Source organism: Harpegnathos saltator, unplaced genomic scaffold (assembly GCF_003227715.2).
Source record: "Harpegnathos saltator strain DR-91 unplaced genomic scaffold, Hsal_v8.6 scaffold457, whole genome shotgun sequence".
Lineage (NCBI taxonomy): Eukaryota > Metazoa > Arthropoda > Insecta > Hymenoptera > Formicidae > Harpegnathos > Harpegnathos saltator.
Genome location: NW_020230269.1, coordinates 133,793 through 146,910, shown reverse-complemented (window position 1 = coordinate 146,910; position 13,118 = coordinate 133,793). Strand labels below are relative to the sequence as shown.

Sequence of the window (13,118 nt, the reverse complement as noted above, 5' to 3'; positions counted from 1 at the left end):
ATTCTTCTATAATTTATTGTATTGTTCCTCTCTATCCTATAAATTATTACTCCGTAATTTTTGTTAAGCCCTTCGTTATGTTTCATTCAGCAATTAGTAAAATATATTGTATTGTCACACTACACGCTTGCAGAGGTAACATAACGTCGGCCTAATTAGAAAACCTCTTAATTCCAATTTTTGACAAAATTGAGACTCATTTTATTCGATCAAAGTCGACGAGATAAATCGAACAAAATGAGTATCTTAATTTTGAATAAAAAATTGAAGTTAGGAGGTTTTCTAATTAGGCTGATGATAATGTGTTTCATTATTTCACGTGCATTGTATGAAATATTTTTTTAATCATTTTAATTATCCTTAATCGACATACCTTTCAGATTGTAGTGAACATAAATTTTACACATTAAATGAAGAAAATATACATTTGAAGCTTTTGTACAAATCGATGCTGCATACACATTTGCTACTGTTATATATGCAAATTATTCTATTGTTCACGTTTTCAAGCATTTTTATTTCGTGTAATATTGTATATCATATCATTACGATTAATTGTAGCATAAGAAAATATGCACAAGCAGTCGTGAAGCATAGTGCAATTGTAGAGAAATATCACAGCGTATCTACCTACAGTATCTATCTACTCGGGCAGCGCGGCACATATACCATGAAGTTTTCTCATTGCGTTTTGTCCAAAATATTAAATACCATTCTCTAATATTATGTATGGATGGATTTGGTATTTAATGCTCTACAATTTTTGTCCTTACAAAAACTTAAAAATTTTGTCAGAGTAATGAGGGGGAATAGTTCAACATTTGAAATTTTAAAAAACTGAACACATGGTTGCAAAGAGCATAAAATATTGCAAAACTTTTGTCTGAAACTTTTTTTCATATGACTCATAATTTAGAAAATATTTGATAAAAACGATAACGGCTATTTTTTTCAAGGGGTAGTTTCACGTGAAAGTGGTTTTGCGTTTTCAGCATTTTCTTGTAATAACTATGTTACTCGTAATGTAATGCTCACTTATGTGAGTAGCTATATGCAATATACTAGCTAGTGACGAGATACAAAAATTACACAGTCATGAAATAAGAAATCAAAATTAGTTACTAGGTAGTATTGTAATTGCTCGCTTCTCCTAGTGACAATATAATTAAAGCATAACAAACATGTTATAATCTCGACATTAAATGCTCCATATACCGATATCGTAGGTGACATTATAAACTTTATGGATATATTATACAAATAAGCTATAAGTATTGGGTTGGCAACTAAGTGATTGCGGATTTTGTCGACAGATGGATTTTACACTTTCTTTTGTTTCGTTAACGTGTTCAAAGTACCTAACCTATATTTTTTTCTTATTGTTTGGACTTCTACCTTTCATTTAGTACAAAAATTATATCGATTAGTTCTTTAGTTTGTTTTTATCCCAATTTAAAAATGGAAGAGCAAGACGTGCACTTCAGACATATTTTATTGTATTATTTCCGAAAAGGCAAGAACGCATCGCAAGCACACAAGAAGTTATGTGCCGTATATGGGAATGAAGCCTTGAAAGAAAGGCAGTGTCAAAATTCGTTTGCCAGATTTCGTTTTGGTGATTTTTCATTAAAAAATGCTCAACGATCTGGCCGTCCAGTTGAAGTCGATAAGACCCATATCAAAGCCATTATCGATTCAGATCGTCATAGCACAACACGTGATATTGCAGAGAAGCTCAATGTATCGCATACATGCATTGAAAAAAATTTAAAAAAGCAAATTAAAAATTTTGAATTTTCATTCTTATTTAAAATCCGCAATCACTTAGTTGCCAACCCAATATATTGAGTCTGCACCATATATAGACCATACGAAACGCTCTTGTCAGTGAAGTTGCAGTAGCGCAGCGTGTAAGATGATTGACTGAAGAGCCAGAGATCCCAGGTTCAAATCCCAATGTGGTAAGGGATTTTTTCCAAAACAAATATAGATTAAGATACTTACGTTGAACAAGATTAAAACATATTTGTTGTAGCAGTATAAAAATCACCGACCGTCATCTTGAAGAACACAAACATATAGATTATAAACTCTGACTAGAACAGTCTATCTAGTGATGAGGTATGTATGATGTAAAAAAATAATCTGCATCAAGAGAAGGATGATGAATTATATATTTTATTTTTTTTCTTTTATCTCATCTCTATATGTACCAGACTACCTAGCTACTAGTTATATTTTTTGTCTAGCTATTAGGTAATTTTTATTATATCGTCACTAGGAGAAGTGAGCGTTACATTACTGTCTAGTAACTAATTCTGATTTCTTATCTCATGACTGTTTAATTTTTTATCTCGTCACTAGCTGGTATATTGCATATAGCTACTGGTACAAGTGAGCGTTACATTACGAGCTCATCACTGTCTAGTCACACTAGCTACTGGTTATGTTAGACACAACTTTACTATGTCATGACTAGATACTCACGAGGTGTAAATTCTAGTCGGGTTCCAATAACTCCTTTCTGCCTCCGCCAATATATTGAGTTGCAAAAAATCTTTTTGGTATTTTTTTTATTTGTTGCTGCCGATTGCGTTAATCGTGTTTAAGTTTTAATATGTGGACATAAAATATGATAAAAGTACTAATCAACTTAAAATTGTTTAAAAGACCACATAACGTTTGAGTCGCCAAAAATCCTTTTATAACCTTCCATTTTAACTTATAACATAGCTTTTCACTAAGTTTGGTTGTAATTGGAGCATGGCCGCTTTCGGAAGTTTCGCTGAAGCGACTATAAATAACAGATTTTAAAGAAACATTTTGGTACTTCTCGACGTTAATGTAAAATGCAATTTGCTAATACTGGATTTACTTTAACAAAAATATTGCCAATATGCAAGCAATTTTCCAAATAAATTAGTCCAAGTCAACTAAAAGTTAAATTTTAATTATCGATAATTGTAGTGTATTCGCAAACGATTTGTAAACAAATATATGATAATGATCTGCAAATTTCTAAGAAATTAATCTAATTAAAATAAACCAGAATGATTCATCGCGGTTGTAGCTATCGATAATATACTACGCGAATCAACGTACAAAATCACGAATAATTAAACAATTCACATAGTTGATTTTTATGCAACAAGCATATCTGCATTGAGATTACCGATGATTGTACAAAACAATTTTCCATCGTAACATCTACCACTGCAATATGCTGTGTTCGTGTAATTTTAAAAAGAAATATTAGAAGTTTCAGATGAGGGAAGGGAATACCACTTTTATTACAAGCAGTTTCTAGCGCGTGCCGCGAATTCATAATGTGAATTTATAACGCACACGAAGAAATCGAGAAACCGATCGATTAGAAACGATGATCGTCGGTTCTGGTAGCCTCTTCAAAAATGTCGTCAAAAACTTTGTCGACATCAGCGCTATTAAGGTTCGTCGCAGGAATATGCGATTCAGTCGGAATCAACAAATGCAGCTTTTCATGGTATATTCCTGGCATAGTACGACTCCTGGAAAGGCCAACCAAACTTTTTCTTGTTACGTCATGAGACGAGAAATCTTTTTTCTTGGGGTTTTTTGCGTCCGTGTTATCGTTCGAATTGTCGAAATATCTGCGTATCTTGTCTTCCATCCTCTTCACACTGTCAGAGGACAAAGACGCCTCATATTGCTTCTTCGTTCGAAAGAACGACGGCGATTTCGGTTTTCGTAGTTTCGGCAGATATGATGACATTGGTGGTAACCCACCTTGCATTGAATGCGGCAGAGGATGATGACTGTTAGACAATGCCAACTGATGCCATGATTCAGACTTAGACAGAACCACAGATTTAGCCGATTTGTTGCAGCAAGACACTAGATATTTATCACTAGAGTCCATCACGCCATTCACATCGTTCAGCACTGGCGAACGTTCTTTTTGAATAGGTTTCAATTGATTGCTTGGTTGCTCGTATTGTTTCTTAAGAACAGTGACGCGATTTGCACCAAATCCCGATTTCGATATCGATGGTATCGACAGGAGATTGCTAATAAGCGGTAGTTCCAATTTCGGCGTATCAGACGACTGAAACTTAGACGACTGGTTAAAACTGCTAGACTGCTTGGAGACATGCGCGTATTGATTATTCAGCATTGTACGTTCGTTTTGCAGTCGACGTACTAAGTTCTGCTGTAGTATATTGTGCCGATGTATCTCTTTCTCAGTTGTGGTAATCTCGTTGCTGGTTTCTCTGGCATATGGTCGGAAATGCGAAGTCGACGAAGAGGACGGGACTCTAAATTCCGGTCTCATTTCGTCCAATCGTATCTCCGAAGTATCAGCCGATGCGACGGTTCCTATTGCGCAGGTATATCGAGTTACAACTCTGGCATCTACGCTTATGTCTTGATTTTGGATCCTCTGTTCCTCCGACGGACTACCGTTGTTTATACATGAAACAGAATGATCTTGTTTATCAATCTCTTGTGGTACATTCGATATTTCACTTTCGAATAGATTTCCATTAGATTTAACGTCCAAAGGATAATTTGGATATATTTGCGATTGATTGTTAGTTGCTAACATAGATGACAAGTTGTTTCCGTATGGAAAATTATCAGTTTGGAAAACTTGCTCGTGCTGTTCCGATGCATGGTAATCGGAAATATTTTGATAAGGCATAATTTCTGATGGATTTAGTATGTGAACAGAGGATTGCTTCTCGATAAGATCGCACGGATGTTCACTTATTGAATTTTCATTTTTCGTCGCCACTGTATGATAATTACAATTGTAATCTAGAACAAAGTTTCTCGGATCTTTTGCGGGATGAAAATTCGAGTTTAACATTGAATTAGTTTCATTGCATTTGTAATGAGGAGTCATCCACTCTTTTTTAGATTCTACATAATCTGTAACTGGTTGTTCCGGCTGGTTATAAATTTGTACAGATGTGTCATTACAGGCGGGTGAAAAATTTTTCAAAACTCTAGAAACCACTTGAAATACGTGCATTTCTTTCGATTGGTTATTATTGTTTTCACTCGTCTCAATGGTCGAGCTATTATTGTGTGTCACATCAACTATATTTCCTAATAGATCTTGCTCGCTATATTGTCGATTACGCATTGATTCGGAAACATCTTTCTCACTCCGAAGATCAAACTTGTCACGAACCGGTTCCTCGATCTTATGACATGAATAATTCGACTTGTGATGCTGTTGAATTCGTGACTCTTTCTTTGCAGACATCTCAAAGGTTACTTTTTCATCTGTTGTAGTCATCTTCTCGTCAGATGGAAGAAAGACCTCGCGCTGTATCGAGTGTTCGTTTCGCTTATATTGTTCCTCAACATTTTGCGATATCTTAGGCTTCGTGACAGTATTTTTATTTATAAAAGGAGCAAATTGCTTGCAAAAAAAACGATAATCGAGTCGCCCGTTTTCAGCTAGCATCTTTTTCGGTTTCTTTTCGTTTCTATCGTGTTCCATCCATGGTGGTCGAGAAAAGAAAGGTTTCTGGGAATTCTCATTTGCGTAGATCTTAAATGTGGTAGACTGAGACTGAACATTGCTATTTCGATCACACATAATTCTAGCTTTCTCGTGTAGAGTAGGTACTACCGTCGTGTAGGTTTTTCCAATTGATAATGTACTGCCTTTGACACAATGATAATTTGGAGATAATATCGGGCTATGTGACTTGTCAATTTTCTGAAACAGTGATGAGGGTGCATGCCTGAAACCCATGTTCGGTTTCGATGCGTTTGTATTGATAAACGATAAGCCATTACTTGAGTTACCAATACTGTCGTCCAATGTCCTTATGTTCGTTAGCCAAGACGGAGTTTGGAGTGCGTTCGGAAAACATTTCGCAGGACATGATTTAGGAGAGATCTTATTCTCGTCGTTTACGGATATCGGTTTATTAAAAGCGGTTTTGATATTAGAGAATCGACTGTTCCAGTTTTCGTTTGCCACTGATAATGTACCAGTTGTCTTAGTATAGCTAAAGGACTTGAAGGCAGGTGCAGCGTTAGGTGTTGTTTGTACTTCGGTATTTCTATTGATTAGCGCCAGAAACTTCTTATCATTCTCCGTTCGCGGATGGAACGACGGCATAGTGACATTTTTAATCGTATTCGATGCAACCTTGTCACCTACATTAATGGGACGTCGTAGTTGTACACAACCCGAATTGTCGCAACCAAAACTGCCGGCCTGCAGCTTCAAATAACTCGGTATATCGACGGTATTAGCGCGCTTGATTTTGGACTTTTTTGTAGCGAACTTATTATTGATGACGTTGCTTGCACTAACCTGTTCCGCACGTTGCCGGAGTACCGCCGCGAGTTTTGACACACGGCTTTGTTCTTCATTCGTTCTTTTAATTGTGATTTCCTCGCTATCCGTGCTGCTACAATGTCGATCCGGAAGTGTATTCGATTCACCGATTTCGAATGTTATCGGCTGATATGAACCAATACCTCCGCGGAATTCTTTGTTTTTATCACGTAAAGACTGACGTTGATTAATTGCATCTTTCGTGCATTTGTCGCAAATTTCCTCTATATGTTTTTCGGTATTCAGCATGTCATTCGACATGCTATTTGGCGCATTGCTCGATACGTTATTCGATGCAGATACGTACAATGTTTCTCGTGGTCGTGAAGCCGATATTTTATTCAACCACACTAGATTTGCACTGTTTTCCTCCAGCTGTTTCCGCGCGTACGCGATCTCCTCAGTGGAGACGCCAATTGTATGCCTGATAGGGCGTCTTTTATACATGGTTGATGTACCAACTTGTGCTATTGCAATGTCGATCAGTTTGTTCTCGTCGGCCGTCATTGCCTCTTTTTGCGGCACCTGCAATCGCGACAATAGACTAGATACCAGTCGTAGAAGGTATAATTTACTCGTAGGATCTGATACTCCGCCATGTTTGGCGAGCGTTGCAACATCCGTACATTCCAGCGTCCCGCGTAGACGTGACAAAGCCATTTGGATGTCCGTTAGCAATAAATCTTCCAGGAACTTGAGCTCGTTCTTTTTTGACTTAGGATTGTCGTCGTTACAAACGAGTACTGCTTGTCCCATAGAACAGCACGTATGAAGTTGATCGTTAACTTCGACGCCGGCATTGGATTCGGTTAACGACGATGTCGGCGTTGACTCGTCACTGCACCAGCAGCCTGCCGCTAGGGACAGCTCGAGTGCCTCGCGCAGACGTTCTATCAATATCGGCAATGAATTCCACTCACCAACACCGACATGACTAGTCTCGCGACGTCCATCTTCGTCCACAATGGTTAGCGTCTCTGCCTTGAGTTCATCCGATTTTGCTTGCCTGTTCGTTTTGTTCGTGGCAACTCCTGACATTGGCATTTTATCTTCTAGTATCGGCGATGCGTTTCTCGTCACAGTCGCCAATTCTGCAGAGCAGAAACAAATTGAACATTTTATAGATTTATTTGTTTACATTTTGCATTTGAATGTATTGTTTGAAAATTAGATTAGGAAAATATTATAGGAAAATTAATTTAGGAAAATATTATATTTAACATAGCAACAAAATAATTATGATCTTTACATATGTCGTGCTCATCACCTTCAATACGAATAACACTTTGACACTTAACTGTAAAGTTTTAACTGTCGCTCAGTATTAGAGAAATACAAGCTAAGTTTAAATAAGATAAAAATTTTTTTTATGGAGGAATGCAAGAACAAGGATGAAACTTTTTTCCCCCACTCATAAATAAACCAGCAAACACAGTAATATAATATTGCATTGTTACAATTCAAAGAAATGTAACATTATGTAACATATATATTACATATATTATAATTATATTGATATTATAATTTTAATTTTCTATCCAAACAATATTACACAATGTGTGTGTGTATGTGTGGGTGAGCGGGTGTGGGCGCGCGCGCACATGTGTGTTATACAGGATGTCTTATAACTAATATTGTAGAGTTCGTGGAGACATAGAGCGGGTTAAGACAAACATAAAAGTCCTATATCGTTTTGTGAGATTTGTAATAATTATCGAATTATTAATAACAGAAATCTGACGAATGAACGCGCGCCGAAATGGATGATTGGAGAAGCGTTACAGCCTCTCGGGCCATAGCGCGGCCCAATCAACCTAGCAACCTAGCAACTGTTGACGGCACGAGACGTAGGTGCGGTGAAACAAAATAGCGAATAGCGGCGCGTTGTCTTTCCCCTCGCCGCGCACCGATGACAGTTGCTGGATCGACTGGGCCGCATTCTTATCGAAATGGCTGCACGCTTTTCCAATCATATATGTCGGCGCGCTCGCACTCCTGAGATTTCTATCGTTAATAACTCGATAATTATTGCGAATCTTGTAAAACAGTATGAGACTTTTATGTTTGTTTTAACTCGCTTTATGTTTGCCACATTAGTTATGAGACACCCTGTAGTGTGTCTGATGCAAGATGAATCAATCTGCGTGAAGATAGAGCATATTAACCCCACGAGCATGAGGACCGGTGCCATTTTGTAAATAATCATGTGAATTATATTATTCATAAAAAAATAATGAATCAGTATGCGTGACGCTGTAGAACGCGCTCTGTAGACGCGAGTTTATCGAAAATGGTTGTATCCGACATATCAAGAAACAATTGCTTCCATATCATTGCATCATTGCTTTGCTCTTAGCTGCTAGTCAATAGCTATTGTCACTAAAAGGTAGTTATTTCTCAATCATTTTCGGTATATTTGCGTCTACAAAGCGCATTCTACAGCATCGCGCCTGTTGATTTGCTAACCTTTTTTATGAATAACTCGAAATTTTATATGGTTATTTATTAGATTTATGCATAAGTTTTGTAGGTTAGGTTTAGATAGCGCTAGAAAACAGTGTATCAGCATGGACGTAAGAATATATGGACGGAATATAAAGTGCTTTTATAGGTGGAGGGTATTGGCCCTGAAGAGTGAGGGGAATCTATCGTTGGCTACCTTGATCTTTCATATTTAGGGTCTACTGTCACGTCGTGAGACGTCATTATCTTCCGCCAACCGAGACTATTATATGATTGTAGTGAAATAAGTTTCATAAATTTAATTTTAATTTATGAAATAAATTTCATAAATTCTTATATAATGAAGTAAGTATTTTGTTAATATTAATTTCAGTATTAACAATGTTTATATCTGGTCTAATAGCCAGATTTGAATATGATAAAAAAATTATTGCTTTATCAACACTGAGTCAGCTAGGATTAATAATAATAATTTTAAGAGCAGGATTTAATTTATTATCATATTTTCATTTATTAACCCATGCAATTTTTAAATCATTATTTATTAGGGCTGGGGTAATCATTCATTTAATAAATAACAATCAAGATATTGGTGTTTTAGGAAGATTAAATGAGTTTATTCCTTTTACTATAATAAGATTTCATTTAACTTTATTTTCATTATGTGGTTTTCCTTTTATGTCAGGATTCTGTTCAAAAGATTTAATCATAGAAGTATTATTTATTTTGAAAAATTTAATTGATTAATAATATTAATATCAGTTGTTTCTTTATCATTTAGAGTAATTATTTTTATGTTGAAATATATAACATTCCGTGACACTAGCGACTGTCGCCATTTTAGTCTCTCATATTCGTTACAATAGACATTTCTTTCCCCTCACCCTTCATGGACCACTCCCACAGCTCTTTGCTCCGTCCATATATTCTTACGCATGGACGTAATTCTTACGTCCATGTTCTTACGTCCATGTCCAGAGAGAAGAAGGAGAGGGGTCACGGCCCGCTTTTAGTCGAGCCCAGTGTGAGACGCTCTCTGCACAACCGTGCACATGAACTACGATGCCAATGTCCACGGCTCTTTTCTAATTTCCCCCACCACGCACGCACACATAGCTCAGTCTATCCGTGTGGACCACGCGCTCGGCAATCGTCGGCGCGCCAAGAGACAGAGAGATATTATTCCCTCCTTCTCGCTCTCGTGTTCGCTCAGCGACGCGAGCGAGGCTTTCTGGGCTATAATCTGACAAGGGCTGCTGCCAAACTTGGGGTCACTGATTTTGACGAGCTTTGGCAGGAATGTAATATAAGTTCAGCAAAAGCTACTGTTAATCGGAGACGATGCAGCACTCAAGCATTTGGGAGAAATTACAAATTGAAATTTCGCGATTTTAAGTATGCTCCGTTATTCTACTAGGTGCGCAACTAAGTTTCTGGGTTCTTTTGATCAATAAAAAATGGAAAATTTCAAGAGAAATACAAAAATGGTTTATTCAAAGTATCGTCCCTTGCTAGCTACACATTTTTGCCATCTCTCTGGCAATACATGAATACCGCGACGACAAAACGACGCATCTTTGGACCGAAACCAGTCATCCAACCAATTTTGCACTTCTTCGAAATTGGCCAAGTGTTGCCCAGCCAAGCCATGCGCCATCGACCGGAACAAGTGATAATCGGAAGGAACAGGTCTGGCGAATACAGCGGGTGCGGTAGCAGATCCCATTTCAGCGTTTTGATGATGTCCTGGATGATGGAAGTGCGATGGCACGGAACGTTGTCATGCTGCAATATCACTCGTTCGTGTCTCATTCTGTCCCATTCTGACCGTTTTTCGAGCAATGCATGGTTCAAATTGATCAGTTGTTGTCGGTAGCAATGCCTATTGACAGTTTCGCCCGGTTTCAACAGCTCATAGTACACGATTCCTTTCTGGTCCCACTAAACGCAGAGCATTGTCTTCTGTCAAAGCGATTTAGCCGTGCCGTCGATGTTGATGCTTCGCCAGGTGAAAGCCATGATTTTCTGCGTTTGGGATTCTCGAAATATATCCACTTCTCATCCAGTAACAATTCGATGCAGGAAACTCTTTCTTTCATGCCGCAAAAGCAAAATTTCGGAAGTAGTTCTTTGATTTTCCATCTGTCTCTCAGTCAACTCATGCGACACCCATTTTCCTTCCTTCTGAATTTTTTCCATGGCATGTAAACGTTTGGAAATACCTTGGCGAGTCATGTTTAATGCCTCCGCAAGTTGATCTTGTGTTTGCGTATCATCTTCATCCAATAACGCTTGCAGATCAGCGTCCTCAATTGTTTTTGGTCTTCCGGAGCGCTCCTTGTCCTCAGTGTCGAAATCGCCACTTCTGAAACGTTTAAACCAATCTTCACAGGTAGTTTTTAATGGTGCATGTTCGCCGTAGGCCTCCTCAAGCAAACGACGTGCTTCAGCTGCACTTTTTTTTTCAAGTTAAAGCAGAAAAGCAAAGCTTCCCGCAAATGCTGTTTGTTTGGCACAAAACTCGACATCTTCGTTGTTAGACAAAATATTTTTGCGTTGCGATATGTGTAGGTATTATGACTGATTATTGTTAACAAATGTCCAAGCTATAAATAAGACACAACTTCAGACATATATGTCGACTACATGTGTCGTTAGCACCATCCATGTGTGAAACCCGGAAACTTATAGCGAATTCGATTGAAATGCACTTGCTCTGTTCCAGTTGCTGGTGACCTTTTATTATTAGGCGCACGTGCTCGGAGTGCGTATTTTCATATTGACCCGAGTGCGGTTATTTGCACTAACTTGAGTGCGGTTACTTGCACTAACTTGAGTGTGGTTACTTGCACTGTCCCAATTGAATGCAAGTAGCGATTTTCTAAAGCGTGGTCTACAATGGCCGTAAGCAGTAAGAAGAATGCGTGAACAATAAGAAATGAACCAACCACAGTTGATTATTTTTGTCATAATCGACTGTGATTGGTTTATTTCTTACCGCTTACGCTTACTTCTTACTGCTTACTGCCATTGTAGACCACGCTAAAGGGGTTAGATCTTAATTTATTTGTAGGAGAATTTTTTACATATTTAGTCTGGAGTGTGCAGTCTGGCATTGTTAAATAAAAAATTACAATTAACATGCACGTTATATTGAACATTATGTGTACTCGGTTATTATTTGTTTATAACATTTTACTTGTAATAGTTTTAATGCATTTTGTATAATTCATATTTTTCTTATAATTTTAGCTTTAAATGTTATATATTGTAAAATTTTCTATTATTAGTTACAGATTTTTAAAGTAAAGTAAATAACATGGATGACAGCAAAAATAAAAATGAAATAACTACTTGGTGCGATGAAAGTACACGATTATTATTAGACAAATATGAGCAATATTTATCTTTAATTGGTCCTATGAAACAATTTAAATCTAAAAAATCAATGTGGATCCAAATATCTAAAGACATATCAACAGAACTAAATATTGTACGAAGTGTTGTACAATGTGAGAATTGTTACAAAACTATTTTAAAACGTAAAAGTTAATCTGTTAGAAACAATCAACAATTCGGTGCAAAACGAGCAAGAGTAGAATTTGAAGAAGAACTGAACAAGATAAAGGCAATAGATGATAGTTTAGAACCTGAAATATTGCAAGATGTTGGGAAAATAATTGAAAAACATAAAGAAAATATTGCAATAGTTTCTACAGCACTAAAAGCAACAAAAAAAATGTCTATAAGTGAGACTTTGTTATTCATGCAGAAAAATAAAGAAGAAGGAAGACAAAGAAGACATGCAGAAAAATTGGAAGTATTAATTAACTATATGAACATACCTTCAACAAGCAATGATACAAATAATAACAATGAATAGAAACAGCATACTTAATTACTCTATACTATAAAACTTTATATAATCTAAAGATGTTTAAGTATTTACAAAAATGTTATTATTTTATACGTAATGTGATACTAAAGACTGTTTCTTTATACTTTATGTGATACTAAGACTGTTTTTTATATATGTTATATAATACTAAAGACTGACTCATATTCAGAGCATGCTTATAACTATGTTAGTGCACTGCTAATCAGAAGGCATATTGCGTGGCTTTTCATTGGTTAACAGCGCGCTGACATAGTCACAAACATGTTCTGAATATGGGCCTATTTCTTCGTTATATATTACTAAGGATTATTTCTTTATATGTTATGTGATACAAAAAATTTTTAATTTTTATATTATTTCATAGTACACAATCCAGGAAAATAGTCTTAACATCTTACAAAACAAATTCTTTAT

The 13,118-nt window shown here is 36.7% G+C and overlaps 1 protein-coding gene across 1 annotated transcript in view; it reads right to left on the bottom strand.

Annotated features, from left to right (window-relative positions):
- Window positions 1–3,133: 3,133 nt before the first annotated feature.
- Window positions 3,134–13,118, bottom strand: part of LOC105183742 (uncharacterized) — a 134,087-nt gene continuing 124,102 nt past the window's right edge. Inside the window, exon 3 of the mRNA XM_025301922.1 lies at window positions 3,134–7,434. Within this exon, the coding sequence (XP_025157707.1) occupies window positions 3,371–7,434 (4,064 nt within the window). The 3' untranslated portion in view covers window positions 3,134–3,370. The remainder of the gene's footprint in view (window positions 7,435–13,118) is intronic.